At 36.7% G+C, this 25,121-nt stretch overlaps 1 protein-coding gene and 1 non-coding gene across 2 annotated transcripts; one reads left to right on the top strand and one right to left on the bottom strand.

The window, feature by feature from the left end:
* Window positions 1–13,537: 13,537 nt before the first annotated feature.
* Window positions 13,538–13,644, bottom strand: LOC121243334. The gene has a single exon (XR_005936112.1). It is a non-coding gene; the product is annotated as a small nucleolar RNA R71 (small nucleolar RNA).
* Window positions 13,645–14,536: 892 nt separating this feature from the next.
* On the top strand, window positions 14,537–16,594 carry LOC121265223. The gene is made up of 3 exons (XM_041168805.1): window positions 14,537–14,684; window positions 15,386–15,574; window positions 16,104–16,594. Exons 1-3 carry the CDS (start codon window positions 14,537–14,539, stop codon window positions 16,592–16,594), a joined length of 828 nt encoding a protein of 275 aa, XP_041024739.1.
* Window positions 16,595–25,121: the final 8,527 nt, after the last annotated feature.

Raw genomic sequence — 25,121 nt, 5'->3', positions numbered from 1 at the left:
GAAAAGGTTGGTCTTCCCGTCTGTGCCCTAACCCACGGTTTGTGATTTTTTTTTTTCTGTCACCCAGTATGCGACATTTTTTACCTTTTTCGGCTAACCCCAACACAACTTCATTCTCACGCGTGGCGGGTTCTTCTCTGTTCTTGCATTGTATTTCGTTTGGTTCTGGAACCCGCTAGGGAAAAATACCTAGATTTAACCACCCGAGAGTTCTTGGAGTTTTATTATTTGAGGAGCTTTCCAGGCAATATTTGTAGTTTTCAGATCAGGAAGCAACGTTTGGCCCGTTTTGAAAATCGTCATTCAAATGCCAAACAATTGATGATGAAGTTTTTTTTGGTAAAGGCGCAGGTTGGGAATTTCCCAATTCAAAGGCCATGCGTCGGCAATTTCCAATTAGGGCTACCTGGAGTAAAATTTTTGTCGACAAAGGCCTAATGGCGGCTTTGGAACATCTATATGAACGAGAGTAATCCCGTGTTGACATGGCTACCACCTGGGCGAGTGAACATGAGGATGACCTTTGGATTGAGGATCTCTTGACGCCCACCAATATTGATCATTTCTTGGTTATACTTGACCGTTCGAAGGTCAAAAGTTGCCTTTTCTTAAGCAAGGTCATGGCGCCATCTCCCTCAATCAAGCCATCCTTTGATTCTTCTCCCAAAGCTTTGTGGAAGCGTTCTTGCCAACCTACTACAGATACACCTTCCCCTGCGGTGAAGAGGGGGTTGGCCGACCTTAGGGTATTTCACCTTTTACCCCTAATCGCTCACCAGCACGCGCGCCTTCTCCAAGTCTTGATGACATCGAGGGTTTGATGGGTCAAGCCCTTTCTGACCTGGTAACCGTGTTTGACTTTTATCTTCCTTTCCAATAGTTTGATTCGACATCTAGCCCAACCTTTGAATTCCCTACATTCGAAGCTTCTGATTTGCTAAGGGAAGGCGACGAGGGCAACGTTGATATGGACGCCACCTTCTAGTTGAGCCTTGTCGACCAGGAGGCCCATGAGGGAAATTGGGGCAGTGGAGATGGTGCCCTAGGTAACCATGGTGTCTAGGGTGGCGAGAAGGGCGGCGATGTTCCTATTTGTGAAGAAGTGGAAGAACAAAGTGAAGGCAAAAGTTCAGCACCCCACTCTTTGCCTACTACTATCTCAGGGGGAAAGACCCCTCCACTCGACCTAGGGGCAAGTGGCGACCACGTTTCTATTCCCTCTTCCTTTCCCTCCTCCTTTGGAGATGATGCTGAATCTTTTCCCTTAGAGGAGGGTGTTTCTTTGGGCGGTCTTGCGAGTGAGGACATTAGTCTTAGGGAGGTTGAACTTGCTTACACCAACATTGTTCACCCGGTGGGATGTTTGGGTAAGGTCCCTGAGATTGGAGCAGACTCAGCGGCGGTGCCTCTTGAGGCTTTCTCCCTTGGCCCTTACTATAGGCCTAAGGTGAGGTATGATGGGGAGGTGCAGGGAGGTACTTGCACCTCCTCTGGTCCTACTAGAGATGATGCCGTCAGCAACATAGCTAATCATATAAGTAATTTTCTCTCTGGGTACCTCTAACTCTGCTTCTCTCACTTCTCTCTTTTTCTTTTTTCCTTTCTATTTTTTTAACTTCTTCTTGGTTTTATTTTTGCAGGGTGTCGATGATTTCGCAGCCTAGATCATGGCTGATCGTGCTGACTTGGAAGATGAAGTTCGCCCGATGTGTGTCTTTTCTTTCTACGCCAAGAGGAAATTTGAAAGATGGAAGGACGAGAGGGCGGAGTTGGAAATCCTACTTGAGCAAGCAGATGGCTACGCTACCCACTTAACGATTTGCAGGCTAACAATCACGACTGGTGGTGGGACACATCCTTTACAACGGTGCCATCTGTGGGATACTGTAATCTGTTATTTCAATATTTCATTGGACTTCAATGTGGTTCCCTCATGCCAACTATGACATATTCTCAAGCAACTCATGAACCGGAAGCGATGCCTGCAGATATGGAAACACAATTAGCAACAATTGAAGAAAAGTTGAAGATGGCGTTAGACGCCATGGAAAACCTAAAGAAAGAGAACGAGGAACTTAAGTGCCGCAACATCGAGCTCGGTGATACTATCATACCTGGCCATAGTGAATAGGGAGAAGGAGAAGCACATTGCAATGGGAGAAGTAAACGTGGAGGATGTGGAAAAGAAGAAGTTGCATGACAAACTACGCAGCCTTGCCGACAAGTATAAGGAGATGTTGAAGAAGATGGGAGGATCTTCCTCAGTGGAACAATTGTTGAGCCGCACGAATTTTCCTTATAAGGCCGAAGTAATGGCCGTGCCACTCCAGTCGAAATTTAAAGTGCCACAGATAGAGATGTGATGGGTCTAATAGATCACTTGGAGAACTTCAAAGCGGATATCACAGGAGAAACTATCTGCTGATCTTTTCCCCTAACTCTGAGGGAAATGGCGAGAGGATGGTTTAGAATGCTCCGGTCGGGGTCGATTGATAGCTTTAAAGAGCTAGCCAAGCAATTCTTAACATAATTAATACCCAACGACGTACCTCCTGACCGTCAAACAGAGGGAAGATGAGAGCCTAAAGACATACTGCACCCGCTTTAATAAAGAAAGGTTGACGACGGATGACCAAGACGAGAAGATCATTCTAGCCACCCTATTAGGCGGGATATGGTCATGCAGCCCGTTTATGGCTGAATTGGCTAGAAAGACCCTTCTACCCTGAGAGAGTTCATGAATAAGGTAGATGACTTTGTCAACACAGAAGATACATTACAGGCTCATTGAAAGCCAAGGAAATGAGAGCCGAAGGTGGAATGCAAAGGCAGTTTAGGAGATAAGAAAATTGCACCGAACCACCAAGATAAGAGGCACGAAAGGCGACAAGAGCATAATACTCGACTCATCCACAATAATTGAATGTGCAAGGAAATGAAGAATCAGGGAGAGAATATTGCCAGCCTAGAACCGGTAGGCGTTACTATAAACTCCATCAAACAAGCTCACACTGGATAGAGAATTGCATGACCATGAAGAAGAGAGTGAATGAGCTGGCAAGCACTGGAGAGCTTGAACGAATGGTCGTAGAGTGGGCAAAACCTAAATGATGATTTGAGAAAGGACAACCCCCATAGAAGCAACATCCCGAATAGGCGGCACCAATTGAGGGAAGATGGTCGTAATAACGACGAGGATAGGGCACCTCAAAATAACGATTGGGACAGGGCCCTCTAGGGGATTTGCTGGGGGCGGTGCATCCTTGTATAGCAGAAGGGCGCATGCCCAAAGGGCAAGATACGAAGAAATTTATGTAGCAGACAAGTCACCCAAGCATCAAAAACTTGATCCCTCAGTAACTATCTCTTTCAGAGAAGAAGATTGTGAAGGAGTATTGTACCTTCATGATGATGCGCTAGTGGTAACCCTCATGGTCGCTAATTACACTACCAGCACATCCTCATTGACAATGAGAGCTCAACAGACATTATTTTGGGAGGCTTTTGTGAGGAATGGCATAGACGCCACTAAGTTAAGACCCTCGCCGACACTGCTAAAGGGTTTCTCTGGGGATCTAATTCAACCAGTAGGCGCCATTACCTTCTTGATCACAGCAGGAAAAGGGATGCATACCGCGACCACTCACCCACCTCATATAATGCTATACTGGGGCGACTAACATTGAACAATCTCAGGGCAGTTACATCCACGTATTATCTCAAGATGAAGTTCTCAACTGAAGGCGGAGTAGGGGAAGCACGAGGCTAGCAAGCCTTAGCACGAGAGTGTTATGCGTAGGAACTGAGGAGCAAAGGGGGAGAAGTATGCACTATTAGAGATGGCAACGACCAGGCCGCCCAGGAGGACGGTTAGGGCACATTGCCCCCACCCGCTATGGTCTTTCTACACAAGGGGCGTATAGGTGAGGGATGAGCAAAACCTGTAGCAAGCAGAGGCAAATGAGCCCTTGGAGATTGTAACATTATACCCAGATCGTAACGTTATATCCAGATCGTCCCAACGCAACGACGTGAATGGGAACTAAGATCTCCCCAGAAGACCGAGAGGCCCTAAAGCAATTATTAGTAGACCACCGGGATGTATTCACCTGAAGTCATGAAGATATGCCCAGGATTTATAACAACATTATCAAACACCAACTATGCGTGGACCCCATGCACAAAAAGGTACATTAAAAGAGAAGTTCATTCAACATGGAGAAATACACAACCATAGCCGTGGAAGTAAAATGCCTGCTCGCTGCAGGGTTCATCAAGGAAGCCCATTATCTCGAATGGCTATCTAATATTGTCCTAGAAAAGAAGGCAAACAGGAAGTGGAGAATGTGCGTGGACTTCACCAACCTAAATAAAGCCAACCCAAAAGATAGCTTCGCCCTACCACGAATCAATGTCATTGGGGATGCCACTACGGGGTACAAGATGTTGAGTTTTATGGATGCCTATTCAAGCTATAATCAAATCTGAATGTACCTAGCAGATGAAGAAAAGACCTCATTTATCACAGACCGTAGGTTGTATTACTACCAAGTCATGCCGTTTGGCCTGAAGCTAGCAAGGGCAACCTACTAGAGGCTAGTCAACCGGATGTTTAAGAACCAAATAGGGTGGACCATGGAAGCTTACGTAGATGACCTGTTAGTTAAAAGCAAGAGCTCCCCAACATCTGGCTGACCTAAGGGAAGCATTCACAGTACTACAATAGTACAAGATGAAGCTGAACCCGTCAAAGTGTGCATTTGGAGTAGGGTTGGGGAAATTTCTAGGGTTCATCATGTCGGAAAGAGAAATTGAAGCCTCCACAGAAAAAGTTAAAGGAATCATGAACTTGAAGCCGCCAAAGAGCCTAAATGACACGCAATGGCTGGCGAGAAGAATAGCAGCCTCGAACAGGTTCGTATCCAAATCCACAGACAAATGCCTCCACTTCTCTAGCGTATTGCAAAAAGTACACCCCTAGAACGAGGAGTGTGACGAAACTTTCCAAAAACTAAAACAGCATTTAACCCAATGTTTTGAATACCGTACCGGACGCCGTACCGGTCAAGGCACTGGAATGAAATATTTCGGTACCGGTACCGTTTCGGGATAATCGATATATGAATAAATTATATATATAAATATATATAAAAATTATATTCCAAAATAATAGTCTATATATAAATAAATTATATATAAATACATATATATAAATTATAAATAGTCTAGTCTAAATTTGGGGTTCAAAAATAAGTTTGTGGTTTGAAAAAACGAAAAAAAAAAATTTGGGGTTAAACACAGTTCGAAATATCGGCCTGTATAGGCCGAAATTCAGGCCGGTACGATCGGTACCGGCTGGTACAGCCGGTATTTTGACCGGTACGGAACATGTATAGTATCTGTACCGGCCGGACTGTCGAAACGAAAAATTTCGGTCGTATCGGCCGGTATGGTACGAAATTTAAAACACTGATTTAACCAATCCACCACTTCTAAGACAACCTATAGAAGGAGACACACTCTATGTGTACCTACCAATATTGGTAGGACCCTATGTTTTGTGGCCCATAGCCAAGCCACTAGCCATGTCAGCCATGCCCATGACCCATGCCATGGGCCAGCCTAGCCTACGCATGGGCTCATGCATGCCATGGGTCAACTTGGCCCATGCCAACTATGTTATTGTTTATTGTTTATTTTATTTTAATTATTTATTTTCCAAGAGACCTATTGGGAGTTTCCAAATTGTAATCCTTATAAATAGAACCCTTAGTCTTTGCATTGGGATCTTTTGGCATATTCCCTAGAGGAGAATTATTTTGTTTAGGAGATCAATAATCGGTGCTAGGCACTTGGACTTTTTGGGTGCAATTCGTGGATCCCAAAGAGAGGATCAAACCTTGCAATTCGTGAATCCAAGTTGTTTTTATCCTTATTTTTATCAAGTTGTCAATTCATGAGATTTATTTCAACTATTGTGCAATCCGTGAATCATTAGTTGATTTGTTACCTTTTGTTCATTCAAGTTCTTAAGTATTTTACTTTGTTTTTTAGGGTTCATCATTTTGTTCTTGTGTTCATTCTTTCATTGCTCATTTAATCCTTCCATACCCTCATTCTCGACCACTAAAGTGTTTGCCACTTTCCATAAATTCTTTCCATCATCCAACTTGTTCTAGCCGAAACACTTGCTTCCATATCCATATAACCCTAGCCATAATTCCCACTTATCATTCTCAACCACTAGTGTTGCCCTACTTTCCATAAGTGAACCATTTTCATAATTGCCCTTCATCCTTCACAAACCTTGACTTAACCTAAACCCTAATTGCCTCTCATCTTTCCATTCCTTCACTTACCATATTCGGCCACCATAAGTCTATCCTCCCTCAAAACCTAGCCGCCCACCTCAAACCCTATAAGGTAACTCGTTCCTTTTAAGAGTCTTGACTTCTTCACATTCAAATTCAAATCTCATTTTAAATCCCTTAATTTAAGGAATTGATAATCACATTCAGTCCCTTAAATCATTCTTCCTAAAATCTCTCTAGTCAACTATTGACTTGCCATCCTAGTTCAAATTCAAATTCCCCCCTTCCCTCAAGATTCCCTCCAGCTTGCAAATCTTCCATATCCATTTCCAAATCGTCCAAATCTAGCCAACCTTCCAAAGACCAAGTCAACCCTAATCCTTCCATACCCATTTCGGCAACCCTAGTTGCCTTACACCAAAATCCTAATTTTCTATTCTTCCACCTCATTCACAAACCCTAGTATCATCCTATACTCCAACCCTAAGCCAACTCTTCCCAATCTCGAAATCAACTATAGCCACCCACAAAATCCTAGCTACACTTCACTATACCAACCCTAATTACCATCCAAGTGGGCCAAACATCAAGGGCACCCTTCAAGCCATCCACATTGCCTCAAACACTCATAATCATCACTTAGATCATCTAAAAACCCTAACATCACCTCACTCATCCAACCCTAGCCCATCATCTTGGCGCCACACTCAAGGACAAGTTCCAAGCCGCCCATATTGATTTGCCCTCCCTAAACACTTAGTCTACCCAAGTTCATCATCATCTCATCATTCTATCACCCAAACACCAACCTTTTTGTGGAAGGCTAAGTAAGTTGGCAAGGTCACTCGGTCATCATCCTCACCAAGGCAAACTCGTAGTCCATAGTGTTAGGGATAAGACCAGGGTCCCTAACAGGTATCCCCTCACGTCGCCCACTTAACAATTTACAGATTAACGATCACGATCGGTGGTTAGACACGTCCTTTACACATTCTAAATGAAACATGCCTTGAATTAATATTGTGAAAGGCCTTTGAGTGAATTTTTTGACCCTACTATGATATGTTTTTTCTTGTATGGTTCATGATAGTTTGGAAAATCGAGTCACCATACTCATTTTTTTATGCGGCAGAGTTATGTTTTGATGTGAGGTTGCAAATTGCTAAAATAAGAATCATTTGTATGCATTCTGATGATAAAACTGTCCAAATGAGTTGTAATTAATATTTTATGAGTTGGATTTAACATATGTGGCACTTTTGCCAGATCCTTATGAGACGTTTGATTGGCTGAGACCATAAAAATAATTGTGTTTTATAATCTACATGTTAGGGTCTATTGAGGAACACAATTATTCTCAGATGTTTTAAAACTATTTCATTATTATTCACTACTATTTATAGATTATCTGAGATATTCTGCTACATTTGGATGCTGAGTTGATCTGTGAATAGTAATGTTTTGTGAGTCTCATCAAAATGTGTTTGCATGTAAATATGTTGAGATATGTATTTAAATGTATGAAATAGACGGAAATTGATTTAAATTTTTTTATGGGAAGTTGAAAAAGTAGTGAGTCCCATCAATGACTGGTTTGAGATGGGTTGAGGTGAGTTTGTGTTCCAAACATAGACCCTAAGGATACGTTTGGATGCTAATAGTATCTCAAATCATCTGTGAATGGTAGTGAAATAGTTTATGAATAATAATGAAATAATAATTAATAGTTTGTCAATAGTAGTGAACTGTTTGTAAATAGTAGTGAAGTAATTTAAGATGATCTAAGCTCCTAAACACAACCTTAGTATCTAAACAGAACCTTAGACTTTGCTAGACCTTCATGGGAAAACAATCGAGAAAAACAAGTGGAATTGTTACGAATGACTTTGGTGGACAATAAAAGAAAATTGAGAAACAATTAAAAGAAAAATTGAGGGAGCTTCACCTTGAATGAGTTTTATACAGTGAGAGAGATCAAATCACCATCCATATTCTCAGATAGAAGTGACAATATGTGATACGACCCATGAATCCAACACGAATGTGATATGAAATTAGCGGATTTGGATTTGATATAGATGGATTCAAGCCAAAATGGGTTAACCCATTAAGACAAGATTAATAAGCAAGTCAATAAGTGGTCAATTTGTTTAATCCAAAATCAACTTGTAATAACCCGTTTAGATTTTATAACAAAATTAATCGTACCCTCTTAACCCTAAAAGCTAAAACATCATAACTTATCATTCATCTTTCATTCTCTTATGTTGCCCACACTTCCCAATATGCTTATATTTTTATTATTGGGATTATAATTTTACACCTATGTTCATATTTGTTATTGTTGGGCTTGTAATATTAGTTTTATTATAGGTTCAAATTTGAAAAAATATTAATATTTTTTATTAGTATGTAGTCTTGTTGTTTTTTAAGATATTGTGGCTATTAATAAATATAGATCTTAACATTTATGTAAAATTATGTTAATCATGTCAAATGGATTATGTGAGTTAGTTCAACCTATTTACATAAAACGAGTTGAAACGGGTCGAAATGTGTCGTGTACGACACAATCCATTTCTAATTAATTATTGAACGGGTTAAAACGGGTCGTGTTGTATCATCCGTTATTTTAATGGGTCATGTTAGGATTTGAAAGTCTGACTCATTTTGCTCAACAAGTCGTATTTGGGTTGACCCATTGTGGTGCCACATCCCTCATGAAAGACTAGGTGAGGTACTGTAGTGCCAAGAATGCTGGCTGATTGGTCAATATCCATAAGAATTGTTAGGCATGTAGTAACCTTGAGGGAAGTACATGTGAATGAAATTCGATTTATGAAAATGCAGCGGAAATATAAATGGAACACGTTGTAGTAACATTGTAAACATGTATGTACTAGAAATTAGACTTCATACAAATGGGGTTTCTCACCCTTCATAATCTCAAAATATTATATTATTCAAGATATATTGAGTTACTTGCCATAGGCGGCCAACTAAATTACAAAAGAGCACTCGGCTTAATAATGCACATCTTACAAAAGACACAAGATAGTTATGGTAGGTACTGGTGCTAAGACGGGTCCTAATCTCCTTAGTAGGACTCGGTCGGGATTGACTCATCTTCCTCAAGTGTCATGCTAGGGTTTGAACCTGCATCAAAGTTTATGGTCTTGAGAACAAAACCATAAATAAATTAGTAAACTATGACAAAACTGTTAGTGAAAGATAATGCTATCGAAGATGCAATGAAAATATTTCATGTAAATACAGGAAAAACACATGTGTGGGGAGGTATCACCCTCTCTCTTGCAACTACATGTACCCTTAAAACTTGGCAAAGAATCTCCCTCTCAATGAAAACATATATATATATATATATATATATAGGCATGGCAAGCAATCACTCTCTCGAGACGTAACCCTCTCTTTATGCAAAATAGATAAAAACACATAGTACTATTATGATGATGAATTACCCATCTCCATGTAATAGAAAAGCTATACAAATCAGTATTGGGTCAAGTATCATTCTTTGCTCATAGGCATTCATTTCCCCAATTACTAATAGGCACACATACACATTTGCTCATAGGCACAAATTTGCTCATAGGCGCATGCTTGCTCATAAGCACACATTGTAACTTGTTGTCTTAGGGATGCTACTATACCTGACTGAATCCAAGTCGAAGATATCAGCACGTGATACGTCGAGAGATTCCACATCCGGACTATCAAGTGAGACTAAGGTACTGTTCGGATAGTGAGTTGAGATGAGATGAGATAAGATGAGTTAAGATGAAAGATGGAAATTGAATAAAATGTTGTTAGAATATTATTTTTTTAATATTATTATTATTTTGAGATTTTAAAATTTTGAATTGTTTATTATATTTTGTGTAAGAATTTGAAAAAATCGTAATGATAAAATGAGATGAAATATTTTCACTATCCAAACGGGGCCTAAGTACGATGTCATTCCACCGCACTCCCTACGAGGCATTCTCTTTCTTATGTGATGTACGTGGCAACACTTCGTGAATTGGTCTCGAGGAATTTTCTGTCTCATACCATGAATATAGACTTTTGCTGACTCCATAGACACTTACATGCACAATTCACACACACTGGTATCTAGGGCTCTCACACAAAGTCTCGTCATCAATTGTAAAAAATAGTTAAAAGTATTGAAAACATTGAAAACATCAGAAATCAGAGTGTAAATATAGTTAGAAACCTAGTGCTGGAAATATTTATTTATGCTTATAGAAATAGGGGCAAAGATGATAGAAGTAATGCAATGCCACTCACACACATATTCAACCCACATTACACAACATTGTCTTAGAAGTTAACCTACCTTCATACAAAAGTCGCTTGTTGCTTCTCTGCTCCTTGCTTTCTATAGCAGTTGCCTTCTCGAGTTCTTTAGTAAGTAAGGTCTGAACACTGAGATCTTGTCCCACATCTAAGTCTTTTAAATAGAATGGGAATATTAGATGTCTTCTCAAAAGTATCATTGACTCCTGATATGTTTGGATAGGAGTCTTTCATCATTGTCCTATCATACTATAGGATGATAGAGACTGATAGAGACTAACAGAGACAGGTGACTAAGGCATGGTCTGCACACCCTACGGTCTACCAACTCCTCAGTTCTTCTTTGAACGAGGATCTTCCACGTGGCATCAGGCCATACTTCTGGGTCATAATGACACGAATTGTCACGCCTTCACCTTGAATTCCAAAGTCATTCCGAATGTGACCTCTCAGATGGAGTGTGGGCTTCTGCGTATGTTGCTAACACTTTTCTGAACTCTTCCATGTTATCCAGGAAAGTTCCCATGTTTGGTTGTGTGAGTAGTTTTCTGTAGCTCCTCTTTGGTGAGTGATCATTTCTCACCTTAGGCAGGTAGCTTGTAACTCACCCGAGCCCATCCATCCCTTCAGCTTCTCCTTCTTGTTCTCATGGGAAATGACTTTTCTAGCTCATCTGCTATGGCCGAGTTCCTCCATTCCTATCTTGTTTTGGGACATGTCAGCCAGATTCTCATGAGGTTCCTACTCGCTGATAAGTGTGATTTTTATGTGATTTTTTATTACTTATTTATTTATGAAAAGTATCAGTTTTCTTTTAGTACTATTGATTTTATTTTATTTCTATATATTTTTCTTTATTTTCTTGAATTTGAAGGAATAAGAAGATTTAGTGCGAAACGGGAGCATTTTGGTATAAAAGAAGAGACTACATATCCAGACCGACGAGAGGCAATGAGATCTAAAGAGAGCCGATGAGATATACCTATTAGGCAAGAAGACTCTAGGCGGTTAGATTGGGCGACTAGACTATTCAACTTAAAAGATCAATATAAACGACATCATGGACAACAACTAACAAAGGGCTTAAAAGTAACTTTGATCAAGGAAAAGAAAAATAAATCACAAAAGGAATCCACAAGAAGTCCAAGTTTGGAATACACGAGGAGATAGTATGGACATACTTGAGTGTTTCGATCATAACATTCTACTAATATATCTTATGGATGCGATTCTAGATGGGTTGGAAAGCTATCTTAAAGGGCTACAAGTTTGTCTTAAATAAAAATTCTAAATTCTGTCTTCTGGAGCGAATACAAGATTGCCAATATAAATCCTAAAAGTTAGACTATTTTTTAGGCGGAAATCATAAAGACACTAGGGTTTCTTTTCTACCATATATAAACATATCATTAGCACGAAATTAAGGGAAGAGTCTGAAGTTTAGACTCCAATATTCTAGAGTTTATTCTTTAAGTTTCTTTCAAGGAGGCAGATCTGGAAAGTAGAGATAAAAGCCGCATGCTTCATCAACCGACTCCAACGAAGAACACTAATTCTATTTTTTTTTTCTTTTCAGTTTTATTATGAACTAATTGTATTTTCTAGAGTTTTGATATAGTCTAGAATTGAACACACAATTTATGTTCTAAGTTATTTTATTTTCAATATTTCCATTATTAGGTGTTTATTCCTTGTTCTTAACCCTTGCAATTTTCTAACTAATTATTGTTCGATCTATTGAATTGTAATGAGACCGAAATGTGATTTATGATTAGAGCTCTAGGATTAAGTATCATTAGTTGAGCGAAAGTAGAGATACTTTACCGCGATTAGTGTGATTTTCAAGAAAAATTCAAAGAACTTAATGAGTCTTCAATTCGTTAAATTCACATAGAGATATGAAATTATTAATTGGAGATATTTTAACATTATTTGAGATAAAATATTGAATAGTTAAGAGATTTTTATCAACAACTTGGGATAATTGTGATTTTATAACAAGGAAGAACAAATTGTATAGGATTTGTTATGTGAGATCAAACGTTCTAGATCTATTCTTATTATCTTTAAAATCTTAATTTTAATTCTCTTTTCTTCATTTTAATTTAGATAATCTATTTCTAAAATTTTAATTTTCCAAATAATAATTAATTTAGTAAATATCAGTACTAAATAGCATAATTAATCTCTGAGAGTTCGACATCTGATTTTTTTAAAACATTTTACTACTTGTTACGATTCTGTGCATTTATAGATATTTTCAAGATAACAAATTTTGGCGCCGTTGTCAGGGAATTAGTTATTTGTTATTGATATTGATACTAGCTAGATTGTTACTACTTTGAATTTTATTTTATATTAAAAAAATAAGTTTAAATTAGATCTTAGTTTGATTTTTCTTTTCAGGAATCAGAAGTGCATGCCTTGATCTAAATCATTAGAGCATACACTTTTCGATCCCGAGATTTAAAGAACCTTAGGTCGGATTAATAAAGAGAAAAAGAAAGAGGTCGCCACATCTAAATTTAATATGACCAACCAAGAGCACAAGACGTTAAGAGACTATGTTATGTTCTCTGTCAATGGGGTGACATCTAGTATAAGGCGGCCAGCTATACAAGCCAATAATTTCGAGATCAAACCGGCCATCATTCAAATGATTCAACAAACTGTCTAGTTTGGGGCTGTCACAAGAGGATCCTAATGTCCATATTGCAAATTTCATAAAATTTGTGATATTTAATGAAGTGACAGATGATGCGATTTGATTGAGACTTTTTCCTTTGTCACTTAGGGAAAAAGTAAAAACTTGGTTGAACTCTTTGCCGCCCGACATCATCACCACTTGGGAGGAGTTGGCACAAAAATTCTTAACAAAATATTTCCTTCAGGCCAAGACAGTGAAGTTAAGGAATGATATTACTACCGTCACCCAAATTAAGGGTGAATCATTGTATGAGGCATGATAGAAATATAAGGATTTATTGCGCAAGTGTCCACATCACGACCTCTCAGCCTGGCTTCATGTACAAACATTTTACAATGGTTTAGGACCCATAAATCGATCTATGGTTGATGCGGCCGCAAGAAGACTATTAATGAGTAAGACCCATGAAGCCGTATATGAACTTCTAGAAGAATTGACATCCAACAACTATCAATGGTAAGCAGAGAAAGCAATGCCAAGGAAGACAACTGGAGTTTTTTTAACTTGATTCTATTACCACATTGGCGGTGCTGATGGCAAATCTACATTTATTGAATTCGAAGATGAAGAGGTTAGGAAGTGTGAGAGGTATTTGGAAGCTACACCATTCTTCACTCCTTCAACAAAGCCAAAAGTGGAAGAGTTAAACTCATCTCAGTTGACATCTCCAAGTAAGGAACCACTTAAGCTTGAACTCAAACCGCTTCCATCAAATTTCAGGTATGCTTTTTTAGGTCAGGACTCTACTTTTTCATTTATTATTAACAGTTCCTTGAGTGATGTAGAGGAAGAGAAGTTGCTGAGAGTCTTGCGGGAACACAAAATGACCTTGGGTTGGACCATCTCAGACATCAAAGAAATTAGTCATTCAATTTGCAAGCACAAGATTTTAATGGAGGATAATTTTAAACCAATCATCTAACCCTAGAGGTGACTAAACCCATCAATGCAAGAAGCGGTGCATAAAGAAGCATTGAAACTTTTAGATGCTGGGATCATTTATCCAATCTCAGATATTGTATGGGTAAATATAGTGCAAGTCGTTCCAAAGAAAGGAGTGATAACTGTGATCAAGAATGACAACAAAGAACTCATACCGGCGAGGATAGTCACATGATGACGAGTATGTATAGACTATCGAAAACTTAATGATACAACTCGGAAAGACCATTTTTCCTTACCTTTTATTAATCAAATGCTAGAAAGATATGCTGGCCACGCTTACTACTGTTTTCTAGATGGATATTCTGGTTACAATCAAATAGCTATTACACCTGAGAATCAAGAGAAGATCACTTTCACTTATCCTTATGGCACTTTTGCATATAGGCATATACCTTTTGGTATTTGCAATGCGCTAACCACTTTCCAAAGATGCATGATGTCTATCTTCTCGAACATGGTGGATAAATTTTTAGAAGTCTTTATAGATGACATCTCAGTTTTTGGTCACTCTTTTGATAATTTTTTATCTAATTTATTTTTGGTTTTGTAGAGATGCAATGAGACAAATCTTATTTTAAATTGAAAAAAATGACACTTCATGGTCAATGAGGGAATAGTGCTTGGTCACCACATTTCTTTCAAGGGAATTGAGGTAGACTGAGCAAAGATAGAAGTTATTGACAAACTCCCACCGCCGACCAATGTGAAGGGTGTGAGAAGTTTCTTGGGTCACGCCGGGTTCTATCGTCGGTTTATCAATGATTTTTTCTAAATTACTAAACCTCTTTGCAATCTGTTGATTAAAGATACTTGGTTTGAGTTTTCTGATGAAAGCTTGCATGCTTTTGAAATATTGAAAAATAAATTAATTTCAGCACCTATAATTGTATAACCGGATTGGAATTTTTCCTTTGAATTAATGTGTGATGTTAGTGATTATGCTATAGGGGCTGTTTTGAGGTAGAGAAAAGATAAAAATTCTCATGTTATTTATTATGCAAGTCGGATCTTAATTGAAGCTCAACTCAATTATGTTGCTATTGAAAAAGAATTGTTAGCGGTTGTGTTTGTCTTTGACAAACTTGTTCTTATTTGATAGGTTCAAAGGTGGTCGTCTATACCGATCACTCAGCTCTTAAATACTTGCTCTCGAAGAGGGATTCCAAACCAAGACTGTTAAGATGGATTTTGTTATTACAAGAGTTCAAATTGGAAATAAAAGATAAGAAATGTTCCGAGAATGTAGTGACCGACCATTTATCTCGTCTTGAGTTTAAAGAGGCAGTTGGTGAGGAGAAATTCCCAATTAATTAGACATTTCCAGAAAAGAAAATTAATGGCTATACAAATCGTTCCATGGTATGCTGACATGGTAAATTATTTTGTGTCCAAAATTCTACCAACCGAGATGACATATCAACAAAAGAAGAAGTTCTTCTCCTACACGAAATATTACTTTTGGGAATAACCTTTTCTATACTGGCGTTGCGTGGACCAGATAATCAAGAGATGTGTGTCCAATGAGGAGATGGAGAGCATACTCAAACACTGCCACTCATTGGAAGCGGGCAGCCACTTTGGTGGAGCAAAAAGGGCACGAAAGTTTTACAATGCGACTTTTATTGGCCGACTATTTTTAAAGACTTTTAATTTTATTAATTTATGTGATCATTATCAAAGGATTGGCAACATTTCTAAGATATATGAGATGCCTTTAAACAATATTTTAGTGATTGAACTATTTGATGTTTGGGGTATAGATTTCATAGGTCATTTTCTATCATCATATTCTAATAAATTTATTTTGGTTGCTGTAGATTATGTCTCCAAAAGGGTGGAAGCGGTCACCTTGCAGACCAATAATACGAGGGTCGTAGTGAATTTTCTATGGAAGAACATCTTTTCCCGATTTGGCACTTTGAGGGTCATAATCAGTGATGGTGGGAAGCATTTTTGCAATCGTCAATTTAAAGCGCTACTGACTAAGTATGGAGTCACCCATCACGTGGCGACACCATACCATCCTCAAACGAGCGGCCTGGTCGAGGAGTCTAATCGGGAGTTGAAACGCATACTGGAGAAGGTCGTGAGTATCTCTCGGACAGATTGGGCGAGAAGGTTAGATGATGCGCTATGGGCTTATCGAAAAACATTCAAAACACTATTCGGGATGTCGCCTTATCGGCTCGTTTATGGAAAAACATCTCAGCTACCCATAGAGCTAGAACACAGAGCCTATTGGGCTACGAGGACACTAAACTTTGACTTACAAGTAGCTGGCGAGAAGAGAATATTGCAAATCAGATGAGTTCCGCAATGATGCTTGTGGAGAATACTCAGATTTACAAAGATAAAACTAAAAGATGGCATGATAAGCATATTTTGAGAAGGAAATTCGAAGTTGAGCAGAAAGTTTTATTATTGAACTCCAGACTTTGACTCTTCTTGGGAAAGCTGCACTATTAGTGGTCGGCACCGTTTGTGGTGACCTGTGTCTTTTCCTATGGGGCGGTTAAAATCCATCACAAGACAAAAGGGACATTGAAGTAAATGGACAGAGATTAAAACCCTATGTGGATGGAGACTTGAACTTGTAAAAGTGTTCCATCGATCTCGCCAGTGATAAATAATGAAAGGATAATGTCTAGCTATAGATTTTAAATAAAGCACTTTTGGAAGGCAACCCAAGTTTTTATTTTATTTTATTTCTTTTTTAAGTTTTTTTTTTTTTTTTTGCTTAATATTATTCTTTTGCTTTTATCTTGCAGGAACGAAGAGATCGAGGAGATCTCCAACGGGTACACAATTGCACCTTCAGGGGAGCATCTCTTATCTTCTCTCATTCTTTTCTTTAGTTTTTCTTCCTCTTTCATATTGAGGACAATGTGATATATAAGTTTGGGAGAAAGGAAATTATTCTATTTCAATAATAATAATAATAATAATAATCATGATAATAATAATAAAAACAGTATGGTCTGATGAATAAAAAGCATATGATAAGAATATGATTGAAATTGATTATAATTTTTAGGAAAAATTCTCATTGTTTAAGTCTAGCTGTTAATTCTTTACTTGATCTTACTTAATTTGATATTTTCTATGTTCAATGAATGCATATAATGATCATTAATTGTTTTACATACCTAGAGAAATTTTATGTGAATTTTGTGAATTTGTATGGTCTCAACTTACTCTAGAACTTGTTTGATTACACTCGAAGTGAAATCCTTGACAGAATATTACTGGAGAAATGATTAAGACATTCTTTGGACCGATTGAGTCTTTTAAGCCTACTTGTTTATTATCTTTATCCCTAGTCACTCTTTTGAGATTTATTGAATTATATCTTAGTCTTATACTTTTTCTTTCTTGTAAATCTCACATTTCCTGCCCTATTTGAACTTAAACACTAATTTCTTTACCTTTCAAGATAACTAAGTTTACACAAAGTCACAGACTCACAAGATCATGAAAGGCAAGAGAGGTAGAAGGTCTACAAGTAAAGTTAATTATAGCCATGTTATCAAAATCATAAGTTTTGGGGTATGGAAAGTCAGCTCGTCTACTGTGTGGCCAACAAGAAAAGGATGACGAGAGTCATACACAAAGGCAGTTGAAAATGTATGGGTTACTGTCAAAAAAAAAAAAAAAGAAGAAAATGTTCGACCTGCCAAATAGAGGGGTAAAGAGAGAAATACTTGAAAGTACAATAAAGAGAGGTATGTTGAGAGATTCACAATGATTGAGAAGAGATGTTTGTGTTAGAAGTGAGAATGCTCTACTTGTTTTGTTGGTGTTCAAACTTAAGTTTTCTTATTTTGTTTGAATCTTACCTTTTTTTTGTAGCTCTCAGTCTAGCCTTACGTTACAAGCTTAATAAAGACCTATTGATTCTTGGTGATAGTTTTTGTTCTACATTAATAAAGAGTGATTTGAAAAGTAAGTCTATGGAGCTTTTAGAGATCCATTATTTATTTACTTGTTTGCATAAAACTATCTAAAGAGCTAATGATGAAGTGAGAATGATAGATATGCATGAAGGATGGATAATGCAGTGAAGTTGAGTTTTGAATTAACTTTTGAGACTTGATTGATCCTAAATGATTTCTTTGAATTATAGACTTTAGGCAATATTTGATACAATAAATTTTACGAATCAAACCAATGCTTATTTTAATTGTCTATCTCTTTTTCTTTGCTCGAGGGTGACCAAAGTTTAAGTTTAGGGGTATTTGATAAGTATGATTTTTACGTGATTTTTATTACTCTTTGATTTATGAAAAGTATCAGTTTTCCTTCACGAATATTGATTTTATTTTATTTCTACATATGTTTCTTTATTTTCTTGGATTCGAAGGAATAAAAAAATTTAGTGTGAAATGAGAGCATTTTAGTACAAAAGAAGAGACTACGAATCCAGACCGATGAGAGGTAATGAGATATGAAGAGAGTCGAGGAGATTTAGGCGAGGAGAATCAATGGCGGCCAGAATTGACGACAAGAGTTAGACGATGAGCGAGATATTTTACCTCATGGTGAGAAGACTTGGCGACAAGGCTCTGGGCAGTTATTTTGGGCGACTAGTCTAACCATTAAATTTAAAAGACCAACCTAAGTGACATTGGGGGTAACAACTAGCAAATGGCTTGAAAGTCATTTTGATCAAGAAAAAGAGAAAGAAATCACAGAAGAAATCCACAAGAAGTCCAAGTTTGGAATACATTAGGAGACTGACTGGACATTTTTTAGTGTTTTGATCATAACTTTTTACTCATATATTCGATGGATGTGATTTTAGATGAGTTGGAAAGATATCTTAAAGGGCTAAAGCTTTGTCTCGTATAAGGATTTCTAAATTCTGACTCCTGAAATGCATACAAGGCTATTAATATAAATCCTAAAAGTTAGGCAATGTTTTAGGCAAAAATCATGAAGACATTATAGTTTCTTTTCTACCCTATATAAACATATCATTTGCACTAAATTAAGGGGAGAGTTTGAGTTTTAGAGTCTAATATTCCAGAGTTTATTCTTTAAGTTTATTTCAAGGAAGCGGATTTGGAGAATAGAGTCAAAAGCTGCATGCTTCATCAACCGACTCCAACGAAGAACACTAGTTCTACTATTTTTCTTTCTATTTTATTATTAACTAATTTTATTTTCTAGAGTTGTAGTCTAGCATTGAACACACAATTTATATTCTAAGTTATTTTATTTTCAATATTTCCATGATTAAGTGTTTAGTCCTTATTCGTAATGCTTCCTATTTTTTAGCTAATTATTATTCAATCTATTGAATCACAATGAGACCGAGAGGTGATTTGTGATTATAACTCTAGATTAAGTACCATTAGTTGAGTAAAAGTAGAGATACTTTACCGCGATTAATGTGATTTTCAAGAAAAATTCAAAGAACTTAATGAGTCTCCAATAGTTAAATTCACATAGATATATGAAGTTATTAATTGGAGATATTTTTAGTATTATTCAAGAGAAAATATTGAATAGTTAAGGGATTTTTATCATCAACTTGGGATAATTAGAATTTTATAACAATGAAGAATAAATTGTGTGAGATTCTCTAGTTGAAATCAAACGCTCTAAATTTATTCTTATTATCTTTAAAATCTTAATTTTAATACTCTTTTCTTCAGTTTAATTTAGATAATCTATTCTTTAAATTTCAGTTTTCCAAATAGTAATTAATTTAGTAAATTTCAGTACTCAATAACATAATTAATCTCTGAGGGTTAGACATCTGTTTTCTTTAAAATATTTTACTACTTGTTACGATTATGTGCACTTGCAGATATTTTCAGCGCAACACTCGCCCAAATGTTGGACTAGCTACACTCGGTGTCTCCTGTTGCTGGTTCCTAAGACCATTGGAGTGTTTCTCATCTTTGCGTTTCTTTCAACTCCACAAATGGTCTGTCCCCTTTCGTGTTAGATAGGACCCTCACACCCATATAGTCTAACGTCCATGCCTTGATACAACAAAAACACAAATTGATAAAACTTTGTTCTTACATGTCACTTTTGTAGTGGTGGTGGTCAAACTATTTATGAACTTTGAAACCACACCACAAACATTGAGAACTTCTTTCTTGGAAAGAATGAATGGTGCCTAGAAAATAAGTCATGGTCTTAACTTGACAAACCAAAATCATCAGTGAATAGTTGGCCCAATTTATTGAAAATACTAGTCTTATGGGAAAAGAAATAATTATAGTAAGGGTTGAAAAATCTTATTAAGTCGCATTACTAAAAATGTTTGGGTGAAAAAGACTGAGGACAACACGTATTTTGTAGTAAACATTGCCTTGAAACCAAAAAACATTAGAAATGGAACTGTGACTTTTTTCTCATGGAGGTAAATTTCACATTCTAAACGTTTTGTTGAAACTCTTGACTTACCACTTTTGCATGATGTTTTATTTGTTGATGGCTTGAAACCTTATGTGCTTAGTATTAGTCAAATTTGTGACGGTGACCTTGAGGCTTAATTTCTAATAAAAGTTGCTTTGTCTATGATATATATGTCAAATGTGTAATGGAAGGCATTAGGACTTCTGATAATTGTTATTGCATTTTTCATAACCCTAAAGTTAGTTGTAATTGAACAAAAATCAACATGATTGGCCTTTGGCATCAAAGACTTTGCCATATGGACCATAAAGACTTGCTCAAGGCTTCCAAAAAGGGGGTTGAAGAGGGGTAGCCTAAATTAGGTGAAAGTGATTCCCCAGTTTGTGGTTCTTGTCAATTAGGGAAACAAGTTAGATCAAACCATAAGAAAAAAATAACATCTTGACCAAAAGACCTTTAGAATTGTTGCATCTTGATCTTGTGGACCTTCGAATGCTAAAAGCTTAGAAGGTAAATTGTACATAATGGTTGTTATGAATGACTTCACAAAATACTCTTGGATAAATTTATTGAATGAAAAGTTCAGACTTTTTGAGCTAGCCAAAAATCATAGCGAGAATCAAGAGTGGTCATAATAAAAAGAGTAATGATACTCATACAATACATTTCACAATATATTTCACAACACATGCTATAAAGTAAGGATATTTTTATAAAATGATGTTAATTTTATAAAGTATTTTACAAAAATGTCATTCATTTTAAAATATTGTTGTGTAAAATATTGCGAAAAGTTATGTTTTTATCATTTTTCTAATAAAAAAAAGTCTTGAGAATTCTAATTTTGAGAACTTTTGTAATGAAGGGGGAATTCATCAACAGTTATCTGTACCTATCACTCTATAACAAAACAGAGTTGTAAAAAGAGAAAGGACCATGCTATAGTCCCCGCTCCCAGCCACCGCTGGAGCTACCGTTAGTTATAGGATTTTATTTTATTTTATTTATTTTTTCATTCGTGTATTTTTTAATATTTTTAAATATATTTTTTTAAATATATAATATTATTAAAAAATACTTTCTTAATTATTAAGTAAAAAAAAAATTAAAAAATCAAAACTATAGAGAGGAGCAGTAAATTTGAGCGGAAAGAATAGTATTATTCAGAGAGAAAAAATGATTCATTCAAGAAATGGCCACTGTCATGATTCACGACAAGAATCTTATCTACAAACTTGTACGGAGAAACTATAAACACTATTTTCACATAGTCAACAAGGTTTCCTATAGGCCGAGAACCAATTAGGCTCCATAATTTGTGGAATGGTAATAAGTCCATTGTTAAGTACTTTTTTTAGTTTTTAGAAGTAAATGCTAAAAATAGAGAACTTAGCTACGTTCGATCCAAAGAGTGATCTCGCAACCTTCCTAGGATACTTTAAAAATAACAAGGTTACAAGGTATATAATTTACATACTCATACAATCATGAAGTCTACTATTGTGGTGGTACATGATAAATTTGAGGAGTCACAAAGTGACCAGGACCACCTAGAGATGTACATGAGGAGGTTGAAGAATTAGGTGTTGGGGATGTAGTTAGAATACCAACATATTCTTCTAGTCAAACACCTAGTTCCTCTAAAGAGCCTTCATCTAAAGTTAAGTTGAACTATACCAAGGATAACATCATAGGAGACTTAAATAAGAGAATGAGACTGAGAAATAGAGTGCTCAACCAAATAACTCACTCAATCTCAAATTGAACCTAAAGAGGTAGATTAGGCCCTTTGTGATTGAATTGGATAAATGCCATGCATGAGAAGTTAAATCAATTCATTCGGAATGATGTGTGGTCTTTAATGCATAGGCTCGAGGACTACAATATTATAGATACCAAATATATTTTTAAGAATAAAGTTGATGAGAATGGTATCATTATTTAAAATAAGTCTAGGTTACTCGCGCAAGGTTATACCCAAGTAAATAGTATAGACTTTTATGAGACTTTTGCCCTAATAACTAGATTCTCATTCAAATCTTACTTGATATTGCTTGTCGTGAAGGTTTAAATTATATTAAACGGATGTTAAGGGTGTATTCTTCAATATAGTTCTTGGCAAAGAAGTCTATGTAGGATAGCTTAAGGGGTTTTGTAGATCCTATTTACCCTAACCATGTGTATAAGTTAAAGAATGTCTTGTTTGGTTTGAAACAAGCTCCTAGAGCTTGGTATGAGAAGCTTGCTACTTACCTATTAGTCCATAGTTCTTTACAATTTAGATTCAATTGAACCTTTTCATTGGAAAGGTTTGGGATGAAATCACTTTAACCCATATCTATGTTGATGATGTTGTGTATCGATCTTCCATTGACTTACAAGCTCATGACTTTGCAAAGGAAATGAAGATTGGATTTGAAATGAGCATGGTTGGAGAACTAACTTTCTTTTAGGTCTTCAAATTAAACAAATAAATAATAGAATATTTATTTCTCCATCAAAATATGCTAAAGACTTAGTCACTACAAGAAATTGGGCCTTTTCCGGCGCCACCATTCGCCGCAAATAACCCCAAATTTTGCCACAAATTCCCTTTAGCAGCGATTTATGCTGTGCCGGAGATTCATCGCAATTGTTGACTCACTTAAAATATTATCCAGCGAAACCAAAATATCGATGCGAAAAATATTTATTTGCGGCAAAAAAATTCGCCGCACGAATTGTTAAATACGCTGTAAATATCATTTGGATCCCAATGTAATATTGTTGCAAATAAGTTATTGCAGCGTTTCGTGTCGTCGCTAATACGCTAAAAGTCGCCGTAAATATTCCCACTCATTTGCAACGTGTTAAGGAATCGCCCCAATAAATCTTTTTCGCATCCCATTTGCCGTGATTATTACTAGCGGTGGTTAAATTCGCCACAAATGACCCACACCAGTGTTTCCAAGTCTGTCACGAATGGTTCAATGGGGCGAATATTTTTTCACGATGATAAGTTTTTGCCGCCAAAAAGCTTTTTTGCAGCAAAAATTGTTCACCGCCAAAATCCTTTTCGGCATTTTTACTCTTTCATGACTAGATTCTCAAAAAAATTTGGTGTTTTGAAAACTTATTCACGGCGAACTGGAAATCGCCGCGAATGGGTTTTTGACCCTGCTACCAAACCAGTATATAAAAAGCATCATTTCTTTTAGGGTACCTAATTTCCTGCTCCAACTCATTTACAATATTACCAAATAGTACTTTAATCCAATACTTGACCATAATAGCATATATATAAATTAAATTCAAGTTTTCAGCCAATACATCAATACATTAGTACATCAGCCAGCCTTTAAGGTTACTACTATACACTGGCATATGGTGCATTAATTGAAGGCAATTAAGTACTACAAATGGGAGCAGCTAATCATGTCTCTTACAAGCTTTAAAGTACAGGAACATCCACAATACAAATGTCCATCCAGTTAGAACAAATATGAAAACAAATGGTGGGTGGAGTTCATCGCAACTTCGCATATCGATCATTGATGAGCCGGACCTGGTGATTGAGCGGCAAACATTCCAGCTGTCTGGAACAGTGTTATCACCCAAGTATACACTGCCTTCTACATGAGCTGCGCAAAAGAAATATCCAACATTCGCAAATCTCCAAAGTGACAATTTTTCTTAACATAAGTTGCACACGAACATTAATAGCAAAAATTTTCTGTATCCATATTATATATTTAAAACCTTTTTTTACATTCTAAACCAAAAGATCTAGGAAAATAAATCATGTACATGAACCATGAATGAATTCTAGCTAGCTATCTAATAGTAATGTCCAACATTTGAGATGTAACTAATAAACTCTAATTTATCTTAACTGATATCAGTAGGGTATATATATTTAATCTAATTAAAAAAGGTATTGAAGATGATCTATATATCAGTAAGGTATATATTTTTAATCTATATATAGGCATTCCTACTGATCATGATCTGTATGAAACTAGCTATGAAAACCCATAATTTCCAAATAGATGTGGTACATTATATTTGCATGCCATAATATCTAAAAACATCATCATCATCAACACTTAGCATCTAAATTAAAGAGGAGTTGGAAGTTCGGAAACATGGGAACCAAGTGTCGGGATAAAGTAAAAAACCCATTAATGTATGCCAATTAATTGTTGGGTACACTTGTTGTCGCATCTCTCACCACCAGCTGTTGGTGCCAAACACCTATCAAGCACTATCTCACAAACCAGTGAAAGCTTGTTTTCCTGCATCTTCACAACGTTTACTGTCAAACAGGTTGCAGTATTTAGACCTTCAAGACTTGGAATATGTATATATGCAAGTAAAAACCAAACACAATTCATTACTTCTTCACAACCAACGTACAAACACAATAAATCTTAACTAGATGTTCATGTTATTAAATAGGTATCAAGAGACCTACGCACTCACCG

Source organism: Juglans microcarpa x Juglans regia, chromosome 1D, assembly GCF_004785595.1.
Source record: "Juglans microcarpa x Juglans regia isolate MS1-56 chromosome 1D, Jm3101_v1.0, whole genome shotgun sequence".
Classification (NCBI taxonomy): domain Eukaryota; kingdom Viridiplantae; phylum Streptophyta; class Magnoliopsida; order Fagales; family Juglandaceae; genus Juglans; species Juglans microcarpa x Juglans regia.
The sequence above is the reverse complement of the archived record's forward strand: the minus strand, read 5'-3'. Positions and strand labels throughout refer to the sequence as shown.

Coding starts and splice junctions, on each gene's coding strand:
- LOC121265223 (XM_041168805.1), top strand. CDS start 14,537: ATGCTAGAAAGATATGCTGGCCACGCTTACTACTGTTTTCTAGATGGA. Junction 14,685..15,385: donor ATATAGGCATATACCTTTTG/GTATTTGCAATG, acceptor CTTATTTGATAG/GTTCAAAGGTGGTCGTCTAT. Junction 15,575..16,103: donor TGAGTTTAAAGAGGCAGTTG/GTGAGGAGAAAT, acceptor TGGTTGCTGTAG/ATTATGTCTCCAAAAGGGTG.